The sequence below is a fragment of the Musa acuminata genome, chromosome BXJ1-6, assembly GCF_036884655.1.
Source record: "Musa acuminata AAA Group cultivar baxijiao chromosome BXJ1-6, Cavendish_Baxijiao_AAA, whole genome shotgun sequence".
Lineage (NCBI taxonomy): Eukaryota > Viridiplantae > Streptophyta > Magnoliopsida > Zingiberales > Musaceae > Musa > Musa acuminata.
In genome coordinates this window covers 5,729,315-5,752,749 of record NC_088332.1, presented here as the reverse complement: position 1 = coordinate 5,752,749, position 23,435 = coordinate 5,729,315, and the positions used below count along the sequence as shown (strand labels likewise).

Below are 23,435 nucleotides of genomic sequence, written 5' to 3'. Positions count from 1 at the left end.
CTCTATAAATTCCACAGTACAAGGCTGATATGAGAAGCATGGAGTTCGAGATGGTCATGGAGAACGTCCACCTGATGGCCATCATCCCATCCTGATGGACTTCTCGGAGGAGGTGGAGAAGGTGGCCAGTGCCCCTGCCCGCGCCAACGTCCGCGACCGCAGGGCCATGGCTTCCACCCCGGCCGACGTCAAGGAGGTCCCCGGTGCGCTGGTGTTTGAGATCGACATGCCCGGGGCCAAGTCAGGCAAGATGAAGGTCCAGGTGGAGGACGACAACACCCTGGTCATCAGCGGGCGGCGGCGCCGAGCGAGGAGCAAGGAAGCCAAGTACCAGCGCATGGAGCGGCGGATGGGCAAGTTCGTGCGCAAGTTCCCGTTGCCAGAGGACGCTGACCTCGACGCCATCACGGCGGCGCTCCAGGACGGCGTGCTCGCCGTCAGGGTGGGGAAGAAGCCGCCACCGGAGCCGAAGACCATCGAGGTCAAGGTTGGTGGGCCGTCCTGGCTTAAGACGCCGCATGGATAACTTGCAGTGTATCAAAAAGGAGAAGAGGTGTTATAAATGGTGTGACGATGTGGACACTCTTTTTTTGTGTGTTTTTTTGGTGTATATGTGCATGGATATCGAGAAACCAAACAAAATCCAGATGCCAATGCGACACTTGCCGGATTTCTGCACATTGACACAGATGCTTGCCTGAATACAATATATAAAGAGAGAGATGGTAATTGTCTGTGTTTCTACGAGAATGAAACAATTATACAACTAAAGCAAAATCCCGAGAGAGAGAGGGAGAGAGAGAGAGAGAGAGTACATGGATTTATTTCCATCTTAGAGGCTTTCAACGCTTGCAGTTTGCACGCTTCCTAGAGAAGTTCTTTCCGTTTCGATGACCAAAAATCTCTAATAACATGATGCAAACATATGATTGTTTCAAGAGCTGATTGGTGGATCTTTAACAATCAATTGTTAGAAACTTTAACAATTAAATATGGATCAAAAAAATGTTTTATAGAACCAACAAATCGATAATGCTTTATAGATCCAAAATAAGATTTTAAAATATTTTTTATAAAATATTTTAAATCCACAATAATATGCATAAAATCTTACGACAATTAAGAAACATATTAATACGAAAATGATGAATCCATTAGAGTATTTTCTAAATTAATCAGTGATTTGGCCGCATAGTATCCATAAGAACTTTAGATTTTTTTTTAACGGGTGAAGAAAAACTTCATTCGATGCTGTAACTGGGGACCATAACCCTATTTATATTCATAACCGATGAATATACAATTATGATTATATTCATAATTGATGAATCTACAATTATGCCTCAAGAGTTTCATATTCCTAATTTATTTTATCGTATCCACACAATTAATTTCCATAATAATTATGTCCATTTGTCAAATAACTTTATTTTAATTAGATCACTTTAATTTTGGCTAATCAAAATAATAGCTTAACACATTTAATTATACATATGTGACTCTTAAAATTATAACCATCTCCACTGGATTACATATGTATCCTTATAAATATGTTATACTTGATGAGCTCAAAACTATTATCATTATTAAACATGACATAATCTCATCTATTAGTCATATTAGTATCGGACCAGAGTGGTCTTCGCTATATCAATCATAGCTAAACTCATCAATGATCATTAATATTAACATAACCAAATGAAATAGATCAATTATGAAATATGTAGCATAAAAATTACATGAATGTGAATGTGATATATACATATCGATTTTTAACTGGTTTAACTTTATCTTTATGATATCATTAATAATTTTAATAGTCATAATATATAAAGTATAATAAACTAAAGCTTTATTTCTATTCAGAAAATATATGTACAAATATAGGATCTAGCATAGAACATACAATAAACATATAACAGACTCCCACTAAACTGAAGTTTTTTCAAATTCTGATATACTCATATGAGCAATATGCTCATGAAAGACCTTAGGTGATACATCTTTTGTGAGAGGATCTGCCAACATAAAGTTTGTTCATAAGTGTTCTATAGAAATTTATTTATTTTGTACAATTTCTTTCATAACTAGAAACTTGATGCCATATAATAAAACAGGTTTAACCTCGTTGATCAATCATATCTGGATTGATAAAAAAGGATAGATCAAGTACATGATGAATATGTTAAAATTTTACACTATAACAATGATAAAATTATAAGTTTTAATTATTTGTAATCGATTATATAAATAGTTTATCATTTTAAAGATTTATAAATATATAACAAAAAATATATAATGTTAAAAATCCCTATCATCATAATAAAGTTTTTAGAGGATATTTATGTCGGTTAAATTTAAATATCTCTGCTCTAATGTGTGCGTGTGTGAAGGTATTGATGGGCGAAATGTTTGACCATTGACCAATCTTCTTAATTGACATGTTGACTCTTTTGTGACATTAAAAAGTTGTCGGGGAGCCATCCCTGATCAGACGGTCAGGAACGACGGCTCATCTGATGCTGGACGTGGGCCCACAGCACAGATCACGCTGGTTAATTGAGATCGAACGCGGCGTCCATCATGGCTGCGCGCGCATCTGAAAGCACCGCGTCCATAGCTTTAGTGTGGCCCAACCATGCAATATCATCATGACCGACTTGAGCGACTAATCAACACAGTACGGTAAAGTCGACGGCAAAGATTCTTCCACGTGGACGCTATCATGGCCTCGGTCTCAGAAATCCCGATAAATATGATTGAGGGGTTGGCGACGAAGGCAAGGCAATGGATTGCAGTACTCGGCTCCAGCGGCAGCGATCCTGCGCATGCCCACCTCTCGACATCGTCTTACGGTGCGGCAGCCTCCGGAGCACCGCCGCTGGGTTCACCCGTATTTCGGGCGATGAATGGGACGACGATTCTGCCGCGCCAACCCGCCGGTCGTCCTGGTCCACTGCCGGCACGAGGCTGCGCGGTCTGTGGCGGAGGATCACGAGGGAGAAGAGGAAGGTCTTCAACCCGGCGCCGGCCGCTTATGATCCGTTCACCTACGCTCAGAACTTTGACGAAGGGTGGGCGGCAGAGGAGGAGCCGGAGAACTTGTCCCGGTCCTTCTCGGCGAGGTTCGCCAGCCCCTCCGGGGTCCTGCAGAGAACAAGATGGTAAGAATCTTGTGGGGTTTGTTTGCATTCATATGCTAAGAAGTCCAACATCAATGATTCATGCCATCTCTCTCTCTCTCTCTCTCTCTCTCTCTCTCTCCCCACAGGAGACGCTCAAGATTACAACGCTAAAGATCAAATTGGGAAATAAGCAAAAATTTGATGCAGAAAAGAGGATTTCTTTTCGGTGTCTAAAGGACGAAACGGAAGCTATCGAATAGGCTTCTTAACCATGGAACAATACATCCAGATGAAGTAGTAAGCTTAAGATTCATATCATTCTTAACCAAAAAGCTTTCCATACTTAAGTGATGGGGTACAACTTAATCATAGACATATCCCTTCGATAAGTGGGATATTTTATTTAAGTGAAATATTTTATTGTTCCTTTGTATAATGAAAAGAAGTTGTTTGTTGACGTCTTGATTAATTCGACGTGATCCGAACCCATATACACATAGTTGTTTGAGGTAAAAACATCGAGCTTATGAGATGTCACTCGCATAAAGATCGATGTTAGAAAAGGTTTTTCGATCTAATTCTTCTAATGCCCAAATTAGTAACCTAAGATAAGTAAGTCTGAACGTGAGTTATCAAAAAATAATTCTTTGTTTTCCCTTGTGTTGATGATAAACTTTTATACCTGATCGTAAGGGGATGAAATATTATATGGAGAGATATCTTTAACTACCTCTAGCAACCTTTCGTTGCCTTTTAATCTATGTGGGCAATAGGGGGTGGACAAGCTATATTCGTTTGCCTTTGACCCTTATCCATATGAATAAACAGACAAATGATAGCCTTTGTCTTCTCTTTCTACATTGGACACCATGTGAAGACCATGTATTTGATGAGGATTAGTTGACGATGCTCTCCCTATCATTTATTCTCCCCACCCTCCCAAAGTATACTACGATGACTCTCGCAAGAAGGATATGAAGTGCGAAGCCTAGTTCACTTGGCACATTAAGTTTATGACTCATTGATCAGTTCTCTGATTTTGTGCATTATGCAAACGCTAATAAGATCGAGAGGTGCCGAATCTGCACCTTGAATCGATAACCTCAGCTCCTCGAGCAAAGGAGAGGATCGAGTTTTCCCTACCTCCCTATCTCAATGAGGACCATAAGTAAGGGGAGCGATCACTGCTAGTGATAGTCTATCGTCGACCTGCCCACCTTCTTTTGCTCGTCATTGAGGCAAGCTATGAAAGGAGCCAAGGTAGACTACAGATGGTGCAGTGGGCTCCTATTTTGTTCATCCCTAAGGGGCTCACATCATGCAACAGGTCCATAGTGAGGATGTTGCAAAACCCCTCATCGCTAACCTACCACTCTACTTTTGCTCGGCATCGAGGTAGGCTGCAAAAGGAGCTGAGGTAGGTTGTAAGCAGTGTAGTGATGGACTCCTCTTCTACTTGTCCCTAAGGGACCCATGTCGAGCAACAGGTCCACCGTGGGAATGTTATGAGGCTCCCCATCATTGACCTACCTCTTTTCCTCTTCTTACCGTCAAGGTTGGCTACTAGAGGAGTTGAGATAGGCTGCATGCGGTGTCGTGGTGCGCTCCTCCTCTACTCATCGTTGAAGGAATCACATCATGTAGTGGGTCTATAGCGGGGTTGCTACGAAGCCCCTTGTCATTGCCCTACCCCTCTTCTTTAACTTGTTGTGAAGCGGGTTGCTAGAGGAGGGCTACATGCAGTGTGGATGTGGGCTCCTCCTCTACTCATCCTTAAGGCACTCATGTCCAACAATAAATTCACAATAAGGATGCTACAAATTTTCCCATCACCGATATGCCCCTCCCATCGCAAAGGGACCCACCTCGGGTAGAGGAGGGTTAACCTCACTTGATGTGCCCATATTTTTTTTATAGTCTTTAGGCCAATAGGTTATATTGGGTAGTGGCCTACCCACGTTGAGTAAATGATGGGGTCAACACTCGACCTCCCCACTTCAGACATTTTTTTCCCTTGTGTCTCCTGTCAGATCAAATTTTCTCGACTTATGTGTTATGGATACTAGTTACATGTGTCTTACAAGTCAATCATGTGAGTAATAATATGTGTAATATGTTGCATAATCTTTTTTAGTTAATGTTGATAATGATATTTTCTTACTTTATATTATATAATAAATATATTATAATATTTTTGAATATATGTAATGAGAATTAGATCATGATGAGATCATGATAATGAGACTAATTTACATTTAAACACATATCTTAAATATTTCTGGCCATAGGTTATTCGAGAAGGACATCGAGATAATTGGACAGATCAGTGTACTATATACTCATCCATATGATTGAAGCAGCTAGTCTAAAATCTAGGGGCAACATCACATACGTAGTAAAAGAATAAAAATAAAAATCATAGATTTCCACAAAACGGTTTCATCGTCGTGTGAAGATTGGTGCACAAAAATCGTAAAATAAAAAACCACGCATATAATAAGATTATGTTACATAGGGAGATCGTATATCCCTGAATTCCTATAGATTTGTAAGAGATGATGAAAGAGGTGTCCTGTATGTCAATCACATGAGTGATCGCACATGTGAGACACACAATTTTTTTGCTTATTATTATTATGATATTTTCTCACTTTATATTGCTTGTTGCGTAAATATATTGTGATGTTCATCGATTTGTGCAATGAGAATCAGATCATGATGAGATCACGATAATGAGACTGATTCACCTTTAAACACATACCTCAAATAGTATTGGTCATAGGTTACTCGAGAGGGACATTGAGATAACCAGATAGACTAGTGTGCTTTATACCCATCCATATAATTGAGGCAACTAGTCTCATAGTTGCTTGTGTGGGGATACTAAGATTATAATGTATGTGCTCATTGGAGAATGAGTTTACTAATTGATCCGCTCATGAAATGTTTGATGGTTGATAATACCTCATTATTAAATAGTGATTCCGTCATCCTAGTAGTGTACATAGTCCTTAGACTTGAGATACCAATGATGTCTAGTATAAATACTCCACTCTTTGATACCAGACTTATAGGTTTGGAAGTTCTAAATCTAGCACAACCAATCATCGGGAGTGACAGCCAACCTTACAATAGCTATTGAGTGTCGATAAAAGATCATTCCCTCTTAGTATCATAAGAGGAATATTCTATGTAGTCTTGCTCAGACAAATCATTGGTCAAGGTAATTCGAATTAAGAGAGAAAGAGTTCTCCGGGAGAATCCTAGTAGAGTGAGTCTTGAGGAAAAACCGTATGGGTTTGACAACACCATGCCCGGTACACGGTCTTTGTGATATTAGATGAATGAGAGATTATAGATACACGATAACTGATGACATACATGTTTAAATCATTGAATTCCCCTATATCATCTAGGGACTATGACGCAGTAGCCTAGTACATCCGCAGTCAATGAGTCGAGTGAATTATTATTGAAATAGTAATTCATTAAGCCAAAAAGAGTTTTGACAGGTTTGACTTATGACCAGCTCGATATTGAGCCTAGAGGGTCACACGCATATGGTAGATGTTGCGACTAGTAGATGTTTGGATGTGAGATATCCGCCAGAGCCCCTATCTTATTGGATATCCATTAAGCCCTTGAATTATTAGATCATATAGATGAGATCTAATAAGAGCTAATAAGCCCTTGAATTATTAGGTAGAGACTCACTAATCTGTGAGGTTTTGGTAATTGGATAGAGATCTAATACCCAATATGGTATGATCAATTAGGATTAAATCGACAAGGGACCTCTATAAATAGGAGGGAACTAAAGGGCCATATGCCAGGCCTTTTTGGCTACCACCTCCTATTCTTCTTTTCTCCTTCTCAGCTAGTAGGTATAGAGATTTCAACAGCGATTTGAGTAACGTCTTCGCAGCCCCTACCGTGTGGATCACTACTAGAGAGGATGGTGCTTAACCTCCTTCATCCTCCCCACAGATATGTAGGAATTCAGGGATATATGATCTCTCTATGTAACACAACTATCTCATATGTTGTTTTCAATTTTGTGGGTTTTTGCACACCAATCTTCGCACGACGATGAATACTTTTTTGGGAAATCTGAGATTTTATTTTTTGTTCTTTCTTACACATGTGATGTCGCCCCTAGATTTCCATACAAACGTAGCCTTTAATAACTTCTAATAACCTTCCTTTGGCTTGTTATCTATGTTGGTGATAAAAAGGAGGGATAACATATAACTGTTTTTCTTATTTTTTTATTCATGTGGACAGATAGATGGAGGATGGTTTTTATTTCTCCTTTCAACCTAGATACTATACAAAAGGTCATGTATTGAATGAAGATTGATTGGTGATGCTCTCCCTATCATTTTGATTGTTGGGATGAAATCACTTTTAATTATCTATATATTTGTTTATTCGTTATGGTACAAACGGCTAATTAAATTATTTAAGGAGTTAGGAAAGAAAGTAATATAATTTAATTATTAAGCATTCGATCTCTATCACAAAAATATTGTTATATAGGAAGATTTAAAAAGAATTTAGAATAGTCATTTACGAGAGAAAATATTCTTGATATTTTGTTAGTCATTCGGACTCGTATAAACATAGGGTTATCTAAGATATTTTCGAGATGAAAATGTTGAAATCGCAAGATGTCACAAACTAATACCGAGATAGGTTTCTCGATCATTCTTATGCTCAAATTCATAACCATAATTTTTGAGTGTTTAAATTTTGACCATACCAAATAAAACATGCTGTAACTTTTAACGGTCGTCAAAATTACAAGCTACAACTTCTTTAAACGATAATATCGTGGGTTTACATATAGCCGTGTTCTGTTAAATATCTGCTTCAAAGAATAATGTCGACATTTTTCTCGTGGTATACGAGTGAAGAAGGTTCCGGTCACGTCAGTTCGATAGTGGCACGCACCTCTTACGCGACGACTGAAGTTACAAGTAGCTAACGTAGGAAGAGGATATGCGCATTTGGACGCATGCCACATCAGCAACTCGTGTGTTAAGTAGGGCCCCAAAGTGCGTTTCTGTTACCTTGAACGGCCCACTTATCCGAAGCTCAACACTAACCCAATGTTAGGAGGCCCAACACAGCCCACGGAAATAGCAATCTCCCGATTCTATATGTCCTCGCTCTTGATGGTGTCTCGAGATCCCGTAGAGCCAAAACCATCCTCCTCGTCCCGATCCATTCTCTCCGACGTCTCACCGGATCGCAGCTGTTCCTCCCCTCCCTCCTCACCGATCTCGGCCTTTTCAAACCCTAGCTTTCTAGGGTTCGGGCTCACTGATTCGCAGGTTTACCCCACTTCGCGACTTCGTGCTCCGTCTGCGGTCTAAAGATGGTACGTTCGCTCGAATTTTGTGTTATCGATCGCGGTCTTTCTCGTAGTAATATTAGATCTGGCATGAATCACCTCTGATTCGACTGGAGTAGTTCGATTGGTGGCTTGTTGCTTGGATTTCGTGATTCTCATCGTTAGATGTTTCAATTATCTTGAGATCTGGATTTTCTAAGTCGTGGCTGATGATCCTTCACTTTTCTTTTTGTTGTTTTTTGGTACCTGCGCGAAAATTGCAGCCTCTGAGACTGGAAATCAAGGTAAGTTCGACTGATGCATGTGGAACACTAGTAGATCTTATGTTTGGGCTGACTCGTAATGCCGAGTGCATGCTACGTTTGATTGGTTTTGTCTTGAATTATGTTTATGGTCATCTGTGGATCAGAGGAAACTTTCTCAAAGGTCGGAAAGGGTGAAATCGGTAGATCTACATCCAACAGAGCCATGGTAAGGATGTATGCGTTATTCTGTGCAACAATCCCTAATGATTATGGATATGGATGATGCAAGTTTCCATATGATCTTATGATATGTGATCCTGCAACATCTTCTTCCTGCAGGATTCTTGCTAGTCTCTATTCTGGTACTGTTTGTATCTGGAACTATCAGTCACAGGCAAGTCACTTGTTCTTGATATGTTGCATTGGTATTTGTATTCTTGTTTGGTGTGATTAACTTTGAAAAACATTCTTTCAGTAGTTCATGATAGTATTTTTACATACTGTACTAACAAGCAGACATGGGATGCTGGCAGTTTATTGTACACATCTTCACCAACATATGGACTGAAATTGTGTTATGTTGTTTTTAACTTTCAAGATCATGACCTTAATGACGATCTTTGACTGATCCTAAAGTAATTAGGTTTCCACAGAGTTTAGAGAACTCGGTTGATCATTAAGAGTGAAGCAAGTAATGGGACATTATGAGACTGAAGGCACATTCTACATCACATGTGCTGGTCAATTTTGATGTCATTTTGCCCTTAAATTCTGAAATTAATAATACGATATGCATTTTGCATCATTAAAATTTTGGTGTTTGGCTTGATCTGATACAATTTAACTAAGACTTTGTTGATTGCAGACCATGGTAAAATCTTTTGAAGTAACTGAATTACCAGGTAAACTGCTTTTATCTAAACTTTCTTGTTTCTCAGAGTTTTTGCTGTAAATTCTCAACATTTATGTGCTTGAATTTCAGTCCGCTCAGCAAAGTTTATAGCACGCAAGCAGTGGGTTGTGGCTGGTGCAGATGATATGTTTATTCGTGTCTACAATTACAATACTATGGACAAAATCAAAGTATTTGAGGCACATACAGATTACATAAGGTGTGTGGCTGTACATCCTACGCTTCCTTGTGTGTTGTCATCATCAGATGACATGTTGATAAAGCTTTGGGACTGGGACAAGGGTTGGATGTGTACCCAAATTTTCGAAGGACACTCTCACTATGTGATGCAAGTGACCTTTAATCCAAAGGACACTAATACTTTCGCAAGTGCCTCCTTGGACCGCACAGTAAAGGTATTGTTCTGAGATCTTTGGTGTTGTAGCGTTAAGTTTTCTGTGGTTTTCCGAGTAACTTACACTGCTTGTTCCGATTTTTCCAGATATGGAATCTTGGTTCTCCTGATCCAAATTTTACTCTAGATGCTCATTCGAAAGGAGTAAACTGTGTTGATTATTTTACTGGTGGTGATAGGCCTTATTTGATTACTGGTTCTGATGATCAAACCGCAAAGGTCTGCCTTGTGCTTTCTGGTGGTCCTTTGTCCATGTTATATTCTGAACTTTTATGTTAATAAGTTTCGTTTAATCAGGTGTGGGATTACCAAACCAAGAGTTGCGTTCAAACACTTGAAGGCCATACGCATAATGTTTCAGCTGTTTGTTTCCATCCTGAACTTCCAATAATAATAACAGGTTCAGAGGATGGAACTGTCAGAATATGGCATGCAACTACATATAGGTAAGTGTTATGGACATAGATTTAAACTGCATGTGCATCATTCTCTGTTAAACTTATATGTATTTGCTCATTTGAACTGTGAAGATTCTTTTTCTTTAGAAACTAACTCCATTTGGGTTTAACTTCTATCTTGAATATTGGAAGTAAATTTATGAATCACTAAAGCAAAAAAAAAAAAAAAGAATTTGAATTAGATCAGTCCTATATTTGGAATTATTCCATAATTTGATATTGTTGGTGTGGTCTCCTATAAATCTGATTGACCTCAGGGATACAAGTGGGAGGATTTTTGGTGACCCAATAGTTTTAAATCAGATAAAAGGGAAGGGTTGACTATTAATGTAAATTATGAACTTGAGTGGCCTATTATGAGTAATATGGATGTATGCCCATTCGCATAGGCCACTAGTAGGTGTCTTGAACTGTGATGCAAATTTTTTAATAAATGATAATAAACTCCTCAGTATTCTCTTCTTCCATGTCTCATGTTGCCATTGTTGGACTGACGATTTTGGAAGACCTTGAAAGTTGAAGGAGCAGAGTCAGACTGCTCAATCAGTAACAAGATCCTTTATTTTTAAAGTTTTGCATAGATTTGTTAAGATAAAAATCTTTGTTACATTTGCTGTCAAACCTTTTGTGGTGTATTGGTGATTTGTGAAAGCTGATCGAAAGGATTTATTTAATGTGGAATCTTTATATATCTTTATGCATTTTATCAGGTCTGGCTGTTTCTATTTTCGTAAACTTTTTTGTCTATAGTTTTATAGCATATGTGCCAACTCAAATTTTGTTTCCTAGGAAGTTAAATGGATAAACAATCTATAATTACTTGTTCAACAAACAGTTTTCAGCTAATGATGTTGGGTAGTCAAGATACATAGAATTTTGTATTCGACTGTTTTTCACCCAACTTTTATGGCATGTGCTTTATCTTTGTTTTCTAAAGAAGTATAGCTTTAGTGGTGGAAAACTCATGGACCTAATTCAATCCTAAATAATTTAATTTGTATGTTAACTTGTTATTGAGTGAGCTTGCACCAATTCATATTCTGTAGTTAGTTAAAATTCTGTTCTTCATTCAGGATCTTTTTCTATACTTTTACAGACTTGAAAATACTCTAAATTACGGTCTGGAACGAGTTTGGGCAGTAGGATACATGAAAGGATCAAGGAGGTATGGACAAACATTGTCTTCTTTTTTAATAATGTAACAATTGTTAGAGTTGCATTTGATACAACATTAATTGGCAATGTGATAGTTAGGAAGTCTTTGCAAGTTTATAAAAGTTGTAGGCGGTTTACTTGAGGATTCAAAATTTTCTCTGGAAAATGTTTTTGTCAGCTCCTGATGAATATTGCTTTTTTTTACTAAATTGTGCATATGGATTATGATTCAGGGTTGTTATAGGATATGATGAAGGAACCATTATGGTGAAGATTGGCCGTGAAATACCAGTTGCTAGTATGGAGAGCAGTGGAAAAATCATATGGGCGAAGCACAATGAGATTCAGACAGTTAATATTAAGACAGTTGGAGCAGATTTTGAGGTTAGGTAGCTCTAGTGTGCTCTTAAAAAAGATATGGAACTTTTGCATAATGTTAAAAGGTTATGGAATTCATTCTGTTCACAGGTGACAGATGGCGAAAGGTTACCTTTAGCAGTCAAAGAGTTAGGTAGTTGTGATCTCTACCCTCAAGTGAGTTTAACCAGAAGCAATTGTTTTGCAAATACCTCTTTTTCTTTTCTAATTTGCCATTCAGCAATTTTAGATAAGTGATTTTTGTCAGTTTAATTGGACAAATTTCCTCAAAAGAATTCAGAAAAGCTACCAACTTGTAAGAATTACCAGGCAGGAACACTGACTTTGTTGCTTGGATTACATATACAACATATCAAGGAACTTTTTGTTAGTTTTTAAGTCATAGCATTGGTTCGTAGGTTAATTGCTTGTGTATCCTTTGGTACATACTAATCATACTACTGTCCAAATATTCAAATATTTGATGTATGTATGATAAGCATTTTAGTTATGATACCAGTGTTGATATCTTGTAGTAGCGAATGTGAGCTATCGAGTGCATATAGAATTGTCATTGGAATCATATGCCACATTGTTTTTTAATACTAGCTTAATTACCCCCATGTGAGATGTGGTCACCACTCACCACCATGCTGAATATTTGTTCTCGATTTTGGGAGTGAAGTCAATTTCTTTCAATAATTGTTGAAATAGTTATGATATTTGTGTGTGTGTGCCCAAGTGGATAATCATGGGATAAGTAGGGTTGGAGTTGCTTGTTGGTTGTTGCAGAACCTTGTTATGCAATGGAGCTACCACTGACATAATGCATTCAACATGCTTCATGTCTTGGGCTCTTGGAAGCCAGGTTTGCCGTACCGGACTGTACCGCCCGGTATGGGCGGTATGTACCGGTCTGACAGGCTAGCGGTACGCGGACCGCCCTGTACCGGTCCGCCCGTACCGAGCACTGTAGCAGTGCACTGTAGCACTGTAGCACTGCTACAGTGCTCGGTACACCTGGGTATACCGAGCGGTATACCGTACTGTACCGGTACCGAGCCCGGATCGAAACGCCGGTACGGTACGGTACGGCGAACCTTGCTTGGAAGTACTTTGCTTACTGGAACCTATATGGCTAAGCTGTACAACTGGTCTGCTTGCTATGTTTCATAGTATATATTGGCACCCAAATCCTTGCTTCATATCCATTTGTTCTGTTTGGTGTTTGCTCTCTTAATTAAATTCCTCTAAGATCGTATGACTTCCAACCTATAAGTAGTGACTTCCCAATAATTTTGACTACTTTAGTTGTGTATTCACCAAGAGATTGAAGCAAATCCTTTTGGCTATTAGTCAATTATCATTGAAATCACCCAAGTGCTATTTCTTCTGCGTTAATCAATGCTTCTTTTAGTAAGGAGATTATCTCTACCAGAACCTGCTCTTGGAATTGCTTAAATAAGTTGATACAATACTCTTTTGAGGATCATGTTTGTCAATTGTAGTTTTTTTATTTGACTTGCTGCTTTCTATTTAAAGTGCATTATAATATTTGTTCTTCTATTTATTCAGAACTTGAAGCATAATCCAAATGGGAGATTTGTTGTCGTTTGTGGAGACGGAGAATACATTATATATACTGCATTGGCATGGAGGAATAGATCATTTGGATCTGCTCTGGAATTTGTCTGGTCCACTGACGGAGAGTATGCGATCAGGGAAAGTACATCAAGAGTCAAGATCTTTAGTAAGACCTTCCAGGTCTGTCCCTTATCTTCACTTTTCTGTTGGCACTTTATAAGTCTTTGCTCTATGGGTATATTTAGTTGCGTAGATATGTTCTTTACTTAAAAATATAGTCAATGATGTTCTTATATAATGTAATCATGTCAGATGGAATATGCTTTTTAAGTTCATATAAGTAGGCGTGGATGAAAACAAGTTATATATTAAATCCTATTATTGTTGATCCACAAAAAAATTATGCTTTCTGATTTTAGAATTCTCAATTTGCTGAAATTATCTTTCTTCTGTTGGTCTCACTTCTAAAGTTCTTATCCACAGAAATGGTTTTTCATGTGTGCAGTACCTGTGCTCTTATCTTATTATGAAGCATGATGCTTTATGGTTTATGATCACCAGAAGACTGAGTTGTCCCTTGATTTCTGATGTTATTTCATCTTTCAGGAGAGAAAAAGTATTCGTCCAACCTTTTCTGCAGAGCATATTTATGGTGGGACACTGTTAGCAATGTGTTCCAATGACTTCATTTGTTTTTATGATTGGTCTGAGTGCAGATTGATACGTCGGATTGATGTCAATGTTAAAGTAAGTTCATGATTTTCTTTTTTGTAGTTTGTTGCCAGGCTTTAGGCAGATTCCTGGAATATTTTTTTTGTTGAGTGTTGCAGAATCTTTATTGGGCTGATAGTGGTGACCTACTGGTTATAGCTAGTGATACATCCTTCTACATTCTGAAGTACAATGTAAGTTGTTTTACGTATTTTTTCCTTTGGCAAATATATCTATCCTTTTACATGTATAAGCAACATAGTTACAGTATATATGTTTGCTGCTTGGTGCTTCACTTTTCTCGTAAACATGCATAAAAAATCATGCCATTTGCATGTTCACTATATTGCTTTTCGCACAGAGAGATATCGTCTCCTCTTACCTAGAAAGTGGAAAACCGGTAGATGACGAAGGTGTTGAAGATGCATTTGAGCTTCTTCATGAAGTAAATGAGCGTGTTCGAACTGGGATATGGGTTGGTGACTGTTTCATTTATAATAATTCTTCTTGGCGACTAAATTACTGCGTTGGTGGAGAGGTACTTATTCATATTTTCTTGTCTTGATATAGATGCATGTATTAATGTATTTTACAGTGTCTGGTTGTTGGTTTGTCAAATTCAGGTCACCACCATGTTCCATTTGGACCGGCCTATGTACTTGCTGGGATATCTTGCTAGTCAAAGTCGGGTGTATCTTATTGACAAGGAGTTCAAGTGAGTTGTCATCATAGTTGATTGCTGAATATTCCTTTTTTCATAATTTTTATTTATGAATAATTTCTTTCATTTTCAGTGTTATAGGTTACACCTTACTCCTCAGTTTAATCGAGTATAAAACTCTTGTTATGCGTGGGGATTTAGAACGTGCAAGTGAAGTTTTGCCATCAATTCCAAAGGAACATCATAATAGGTACATGTTCCTTAAAAGAGTTTGCAATTCATATTGTGTACCATTGTCTATTCATATATGTGTCAACATATTATTTTATGTTTGTTTTTGGCTGTTAATTGGAAAATTTAATTTGCTAGTGTGGCTCATTTCCTGGAATCTCGGGGCATGCTAGAGGATGCTCTTGAAGTAGCAACAGATCCTAATTACAAATTTGATTTAGCTGTTCAGCTTGGTAGATTGGAGATTGCAAAGGTATACAGACAATGTATAATCATGTAACTATAGGCAGTTCCGAATTGCTTGTTCTTTATGTTAGGTCCATCCCAGAGTGATTGTTTAGGTCTACTATTTTTCTTTTTCATTTGAAGGCAAAAGTTTGTTCTGCAGGCGATTGCCATGGAAGTACAAAGTGAGTCAAAGTGGAAGCAGTTGGGGGAATTGGCTATGTCTACTGGGAAAGTAAATCTGTAACCTTTTAGAATTTTGGTTAATTTTTGCCTGCTATTTGAAATTATTATGTGCAGATACATTGAACTATCATGTGCCAACTATTATGCTTTTAATAGTACTCATGTTTTTGTAAATTTATAAGATTCACTCAATGAAATATTATGATCATTGTCTAGCCTGCATGTATAGCTAGAGAAGATTATAGGGAAAAAGTATTGATTGAAGAAGATCAAATATTACAAGCCTGGAATAATGTGCCAGCAAAGCCATTAATTTCAGTCAGCAGCTGGCATGGTACATGACATAGTTATAGCATGACCAATTGTGATGCTGAGAAGGGGTTTCCTTTGACATAAAAATGATTTTTTTAAATGATTAAAATTATCATTAACAAATATAAATGGGACCCTCTCCAGCAATCTCCCATATTCCCATTATTGGTCCCCAAATATGGTTGTCGGAGCGGCAAGGAGTTAGTTGCAGTCTGATGACAAAAGCCAAGTTGGCCCTATGAATGAGCAGATTCACAGTACAAGATCCCTTGGGTCTTGATAGTGGGCTGGCTTGATGTTTTTCGGACAGTATATTGAGAAATAATTGAAACTCCAACATCTTTTAAACTAGAGCATTTAGGCCCTATTTGCTTTCAACTATGCTGAAGTTTTACGAATTCCAGTATAGGATACAGTTAACAGTTACACTGGTGCTGAATTTGCGTGTTTGACTTTCAAGTTGTGATATATAGTCACCTCGGCATATTAAGTTTAGAGAAGTTTCATCCCTGGAAATTATTGTGAAGTTCTTTTCCTGAATTATCTGGTGTACTTGTTCAGTTATATTTCATTTCGTGCTTCACAGTTAGAGATGGCTGAGGAATGTCTATCACACGCTATGGATTTGAGTGGCTTATTGCTTCTTTACTCAGCTCTTGGTGATGCTGAAGGGATAACAAAACTTTCATCTCTTGCAAAGGAGCAAGGAAAGAATAATGTTGCATTTCTTTGTCTATTCATGCTAGGTAAATTAGAGGATTGCCTTCAGTTATTGGTGGAGAGGTACTTTTGCTTTACACTTGTATTAAGCAAAATCTTTTTTTTATTATCTTGTGATTGTAATATATTGTATGATATTTTGTTCACTACTGCATTATTAAATTGTCATGTTTTGCAGTAACCGTATTCCAGAAGCTGCACTGATGGCAAGGTCTTATCTTCCAAGCAAAGTTTCAGAGATTGTATCAATTTGGAAAAAAGATCTCAGCAAGGCATGTTTCATTTTTCCTCTACTAAATAATTTTGTGAATAACATTCTGCGGTGGTTAGAATCATCACAGTTTACTTGAAATGACCTGGGCTGATCCTCATAACATTTACTCTCACTTTGTTAAAGGTCAATACAAAAGCTGCAGATTCTTTGGCTGATCCAGAAGAATACCCTAATTTATTCGAGGACTGGCAGGTTGCTCTGGCTGTTGAGTCAAATCTTGCAGATAACAGGTCCCTATCATGTTGTATTTCTTCTAGCTTTCTTTGCATGTGAAAAAGTACTTATTTCTGATTAGTTTGCTATAGCCAAAAGGCATTTGTTTTGTATATATAAGGTGTATGAGCTACTATGATTTTGCAAGACTAGGAACATTGTCATCTATGTCATATGATAATGGATATAGATTTGGGATCAGGCTAATTATATAACTTGTTCATGTCCACAACAAGAACAATTGTGTTTGATTGGACTTTGGATGCTAGAATAAGATGGTTCAATCCTTGCACTTGCTCATATAGAAGTAAACAAGTAAAAAACATTTTTATATTTGGTCGTAAAGCTCATTGATTATCTGCATCAGTGAGAAAGGAGATACTTTTGTTTCAAATCTTTTATTGCCTACTAATCACATGAGGTAACTTTGTGGGTTTCTTACTATTTTTCACCAAAAATACAGTTTTGCAAATGGGATTTACATCTGGAAATGCCTGAAAAAAACTTTCTATCTGAATGTGTGAGAAATTTCTATCTAGAGGTCCAGAGTTTGATGTCTAACTAGTTCATTGTTCTTATATGTGCACCAAATCCAATAAGTTTTGTGAACTCGTTTGTTTCTCATTATATAGAAGTAGCTATGCAAGTCAAATTATGAAACAAATAAGTATTTTTTCATGATTCTAGAATTAGAAGTTGATTTATGTGGCAGGAAGAGGTGCCATTATTTGTTGTGTTTTATATTCTATCTTGTTGGCAACATAAATTAAGCTAGAATAATAGTTTTTGAGAAGTGGCTGTGGGTGTTTAGCTTTGGTTGACAGGTGGAAGCCTAGGTAAATAGACCTAAAAATTTTATGATTCTTATTGAAACTTTGGTTTTAAGGTTGGAAAGATATATGGATTTTGAGGGTTATGCAAGAATCTTAACTTGAATCTTTTGCACGCTGGAAATAGACATTAGAGCATAATTATATGAACTGACAATTTTAGTGTTATGTTTTCATGTCATATTTTGGTTAGTTTTTAATGCTTCTGAAGATGTCTTGCTTGTTTGGACCCAATTTGTAGTCGACTTACTGCTTTACAAATTAAATGGTACGAATTTAGTTACTGTAAATGCTATTGTCAATAACAGGGGTAAGTATCCTCCTGCTGAGGAATACTTGAGCTATGTTGAAAAATCAAACATTATTCCTGTTGAAGCATTCAAAAGCATGCAAGTTGTTGAAGAGAGCCTGCCTGTTGAAAATGGTGATTCTGGCCACATGGTACGGATGCATTTAATCTTTCCTGCAATAGCATATTGTTTCTTATGCAAGTTTAATTAGAGCATGTATATAGAGAATGCCAAAATAGGTGATTTAGGTTTCGATCGATCCAAGTACTTTATTTAGAGCTGCCAGTTAGCAGAATTATACTTGTATGGCTCAGGCAGATCATGTCAAAACTGATCAGGGCAGGGGCTGCGGCTGGGAGAAACACTACGAATTTTTTTAGAAGTTAATAAAAGTGGGAAGTAAATTTTAATAGATCACAACATAAAGATATCAAGAAGGATGGGTATCAGATTTAAGCAAAGCAAAGCTGTTGTCACAGAAGTGTTTCAAGCAGAACATTAGAAAAGAGAAGAATATGGCAAAATTGAATAAAAAAACAATATTGGAGAGGACAATGAACATATGTTAGTTATTTATAGGACAGTGAACATATGACAGTAGTCAAGCCTGGCATCACTTATCCATTCTTTCCTTCACAGTTTTGATGGTACACCTTACAGTTGGTTATTTATAGGACAGTGAACATATATTACCTTCTATTCGGAATCCAGACAAAATAAGACCTCTGTCATATGTCTTTTTATCTGAAAAACATTTAAACTTAAATTATGAGATGATATACGGTAAAACAATTATTTCTATCAACTATATATAGATTGCCAAATCTGGCATCATTGCACCATGCTTTAATTCATGACAACAACTCCATATCATTCAGTTGTGCAAAGTTCTACTAATATTGTATTTTAGGGATTTTGAAAACCCTCGAAGTAAATGAAAATTTCTCTTCATTTCCCAGGATATGTTCTTTGATTTCACACTTGTTTTGATCTATTTCTTTTCTCGTCCCACTGCTATGTAATGCAATGTCCATGATAAACAATTTGCAGGTGATGGAAGAGGATGGAGTGGAGGAGGGTCAAGAGGAACCCGTCGAAGTTGATGTAGATGATTCTACAGACAGTGCTGTCCTTGTCAATGGGAACGAGAATGAGGAACAGTGGGGTATGAGTAATGAAGGGAATCCATCAGCTTAAACGCTTTTGGTTGAGCAGCTGTAAAATTGAAATTTTGTCTGGTGATTTATTGTTTCCCATCCTCAACTTTCACATTTTCTATAGAAATGTTCCATTGCTGCTGGTATTAGAGAAATAAGGTGTTTTTTAACCTGAAGTGTTGGATTAGAGCCTCAACCAAGTTATATTACTAAATCATGTCTCTGTAGCGACCATGTTCCAATTGATTACTCCATATTGTCGACAGTTGCTGCAGAAGTTTAATCTTCATCTGTAGTGTAAACTGCTTTGTTGCTAGTCTGGAGTCAACTTTTAATTTCAGCTCTGTAGTTGCACTGTTGAGAGCATGTTTGGGCCTTTTTTTTTTGTATTTGCCCAAGGATGGAAAATTGTTTGAGAGATAATATAACTCCAACCAGGTTTTTGTGTACTTGATGGTTTCCGTTTGTAAAATACATCAGATTATTGCTCGCATTCCCTGCATATCTGTGTCAATTGTCTGATGCTATTTTTCATGTACTATCAGCATATGCCTAGTCACTAGATATTTGATGTCACAATAGCTTCTTGTCATTCCAACTACGTATGGAAATCTAGATGTGATCTTGGATAAAGTTTGTGCAGTCATTGAGAATATTAAGTGTCTTTGTTATGGTAACTAGTCAAATTTCATCGCTGGTAGCTAACATGTTGCTTCACTGATAAATTCAGCTTTTGACACCAATGCTTGTGTTTTCCTTTCTTTTTTTTTTTCTTGTCAAACGAAGGAAAATTATCTATAAAATTTTCTAGAAGGTAACTGTGCTTGCTCTGCCATTGTCCAGCCCTGAGATGTTTTCTTCGTGGTTCATTGTCTTTTCAGAAATGTCAATCCGTATAAACAGGTCCATGAAATAGCATGAAAGCTACAGGTTGCCTTTACACTGCATTCCTAGAAATATTGGTACGAGTATAGAGGCTTGGTTTTCCCAGCCTAGCAGGCAACACTATCTCAATCAAGCTATTGAATTCAGTTGTCATATATAAAGTTCTGCTGTTGCTTTTGATTTTGTTTTATTGTTTGAGAAACGTCCTTCAAATGAAAGAATAATCGCTTAAATGTTGCATGATTTCCTATTGATGATTGACTGTTCTCTTAAACTTAATTTTCTTTATTTTTTGCTTTGAAGAAATTTGGTGGTCGTGTATATGTGTCGGCATGTCCCTCTCGTCTTGATGAATGGGTCTTCATTCATCAGATCCAATAGGCTGTGGTAGGCGACTAAGCTGAGATCACAGGGTCCAACGCTCCTACTGACACCGTGAGTGAAAGCAAATATTTTAGCGTTATGCCTCTCGACGTTTTGTAGCTTTCTACCCTTACCGCTAGAAGATTTATCTTCTTCCAAGTGTTATTTGGTTTATTCTTTTACATAGAGTTTCTGAGTTAAGAACTCGTTTTTCGTAGCGTTATACAAGATTTTTTTCACTCTATTGTTACTGGATTTGGGCGTGTACTTAGTTTTGTTGGCATTTTCTATTGTACCTCTACAGGCTCGGCCAAGTTTGATTAGTAGTTTCCTCGGGTAATCCGCATGTTACGGATGGCTCCCTCAAGTGGACCGATAATGCTCGAGGCCCGTCAGCTTATCTTGGACTGACATGCCAATTTTGTCTTCACGGCATTCATTCACCTGGCCACACTAATTCCTTGTCATGGCCCCATGATTAGAGGCTCATCCACATGGCACATCTACGTTGCAATCAATACAGTAAAATGACTGCAATCTCCGCCAAGACATCCTCTTATTTGATTCACTAAATGACATAACACGTTACGTTCCTCCTCTCTTACTCGCTGGTCAGACCATATGGATGAAGGCTTCATTTGAGGCTCGCGATCTCCTCCACGAACGCCCTCAGATTGCGATCCGACGACCCGCCTTCGCCCACCGCCTCCCGTGCCTTCTCCTTCCACATCTCCGCCCTTTTCCTTACCTCCTTCCCCCTCTCCCCTTCTCCCATCGCCGTCTCCAAGCACCTGCACAGCTCTGCCCCTTGCAAAATTCCTTCTCCGTCAAGATCGCCCCTCACTCCCATGCCCCACAGCTCCGCCAGCATCGCGTTCGTCACCTGGTCTGACCACTGCGGCACGGCCACCACTGGCACCCCGCACACCATGCTCTCTACCGTCGAGTTCCAGCCGCAGTGCGTCACGAAGCACCCCACCGCCGGGTGCGACAGCACCCGCACCTGCGAGCACCACTCCACCACCATCCCGCCCTCCCCCTCCTCCTCCAGCTTGTCCCCCAGTTCCCCTCTGTTCTCCTTCCTCACCACCCACAGGTACGGCTTTCGGCTCTCCTTCAACCACCGCAGGATCTCCTCCGCCTGGCGCTTCTTCATCACCGCGAGGCTCCCGAACGATACGTACACCACCGACTTCTCCGGCTTCGAGTCCAGCCACTCCATGTAGTTCTTCTCGTCCGGCTTGAACAGATCGGCCCCTGCGCTCGCCATGCCTTTTGCTTCCTTGGTGCCTTCCAGCCGCAGTGGAGACGGCAGCATTGGCCCTATCGGTATCAGCTTTACCTGTCCAGCACCTGCCGCCAGCGCATCCCCTTCTAATTCTTCGAAGGTGTTCACCAGAACCCTCGCCATCGAGCTGGCTTCTTCGCGATCCAGTACATCGAACGTTTCCCGAAACATATCGATCACCGCGGCGTAGGGATCGTCAGGCCTCGTAATGCCGAGGAAGGAAGGGAGGTCACAGATCTTGACCGGTGGCAGCCCGGGCAAGCTCACCTCGAACTGCGGGTCGTGGCCTTGGGAGGCGATCAGGCCATCGTAGCCATGGAAGTAGTGGTAGTACATGGCGAAGACGGTGGCCGGCTGGATCCAGTAGTGGGCAGAGGGGATTCCGTGGTCGCGAGCCACGTCGACGACCCACGGCAGAAGCAGGGTTTGGATAATGCAGGTGACGGGGCGACCGCGTTCCTGGAGTGATCGGACGATGGCGGCAAGCGTCCTGGTGCCAACGGATTTGACCCGGAGACGGAACTCGTCGCGGTCGCCGGTCTCCCTGTCGAAGCCGCCGTCGAAGCCGTCGGAGTAAGGGACGTAGCAGACGACGCCGTCGTCGACTTCCTGGTCAGCCGAGCTGGCGAACATGCGACGGTGACCGGAGATGGAGGTGGAGAAGGTGACCCTAGCGCCGGCGACGCGCGCGAGGCGCCTGCACAGCTGGAGAGCAGGGTTGATGTGGCCCTGGGCGGGGTATGCGACTACAAGAAAGTGTGGCTCCATTGTTCTACGGGGTGACTTCACAAGTCATTGGTGGCGATATAATACCGCGAGGGGCGGAGACTTGGATGGTAATCCACATCTTAAGTGACGTCTGTCCTGACGATCCAACGCAGTCCACATATTTGACCAGTTGAGATGTTGGGTACAGCACGGACGCTTACTGATTGGAAGCTATCAAGTGTTCAATGGCGCAGTCGCCATGAAGCCAAACCAATTGCAGTCTCCTTCGAACCCACTTTTATAAAGACCACAAGCCTAAGTGTCGAGAAACAGACGCTTGTGCTTACTGAGAACCTTTGGTAGCAGTACCATATCAATTGAGGAAGAGAGCCTTTGATTAGGCATTGTTTAACAATAATAGATGCATCATGACTGTCCTCAATTTTATTAAGATTCTAGGTTGGAGAGGGATGAGAGAAACCAGCTGTAAGCTGCAGGGACAGGTCTGACACATATATATATATATACATACATATATATTATTTCGTTTACCACTGCTACTGTTCACGTTACTGGTGACAGCAACAAGACCATCGACACCGGACCACGAGGAGGATTGCTAGCTCAGGCTTGTGATGGAGTGCACCTTGCGGTGACATGGAACCTGGATGGATGTGGTCTACCTGCAGTGATCCGTTGCACCTTCTCATGTCTTTGACGAAGGAATGGTCAGCGGATGGAACGAGCCACAACCTCCCTCCTCCATGTATTATGTGTTGGGGGAGTCAAGATGA

General features: G+C 39.4%; 3 protein-coding genes across 3 annotated transcripts; 2 read left to right on the top strand and 1 right to left on the bottom strand.

Moving 5' to 3' along the window:
• Positions 1-52: 52 nt before the first annotated feature.
• Positions 53-593, top strand: LOC135675832 (17.9 kDa class II heat shock protein-like). Its single transcript, XM_065186402.1, has one exon. The coding sequence runs from the start codon at positions 95-97 to the stop codon at positions 524-526; it is 432 nt and encodes a 143-aa protein (XP_065042474.1). The 5' UTR covers positions 53-94; the 3' UTR covers positions 527-593.
• Positions 594-8,299: 7,706 nt separating this feature from the next.
• LOC135675831 (coatomer subunit beta'-1-like) lies at positions 8,300-19,899 on the top strand. Its single transcript, XM_065186400.1, has 24 exons — positions 8,300-8,508; positions 8,745-8,765; positions 8,891-8,952; positions 9,066-9,120; positions 9,592-9,628; positions 9,709-10,034; positions 10,121-10,252; positions 10,331-10,479; positions 11,588-11,656; positions 11,880-12,030; positions 12,115-12,180; positions 13,579-13,767; positions 14,194-14,334; positions 14,418-14,492; positions 14,660-14,836; positions 14,922-15,013; positions 15,093-15,209; positions 15,329-15,443; positions 15,579-15,650; positions 16,500-16,696; positions 16,812-16,905; positions 17,031-17,137; positions 18,259-18,391; positions 19,291-19,899. The coding sequence occupies exons 1-24, from the start codon at positions 8,506-8,508 to the stop codon at positions 19,435-19,437; spliced, it is 2,727 nt and encodes a 908-aa protein (XP_065042472.1). The 5' UTR covers positions 8,300-8,505; the 3' UTR covers positions 19,438-19,899.
• A 1,285-nt stretch (positions 19,900-21,184) lies between these two features.
• Positions 21,185-23,100, bottom strand: LOC135675830 (UDP-glycosyltransferase 75C1-like). The gene has a single exon (XM_065186399.1). It carries the CDS (start codon positions 22,699-22,701, stop codon positions 21,280-21,282), a length of 1,422 nt encoding a protein of 473 aa, XP_065042471.1. The 5' UTR covers positions 22,702-23,100; the 3' UTR covers positions 21,185-21,279.
• Positions 23,101-23,435: the final 335 nt, after the last annotated feature.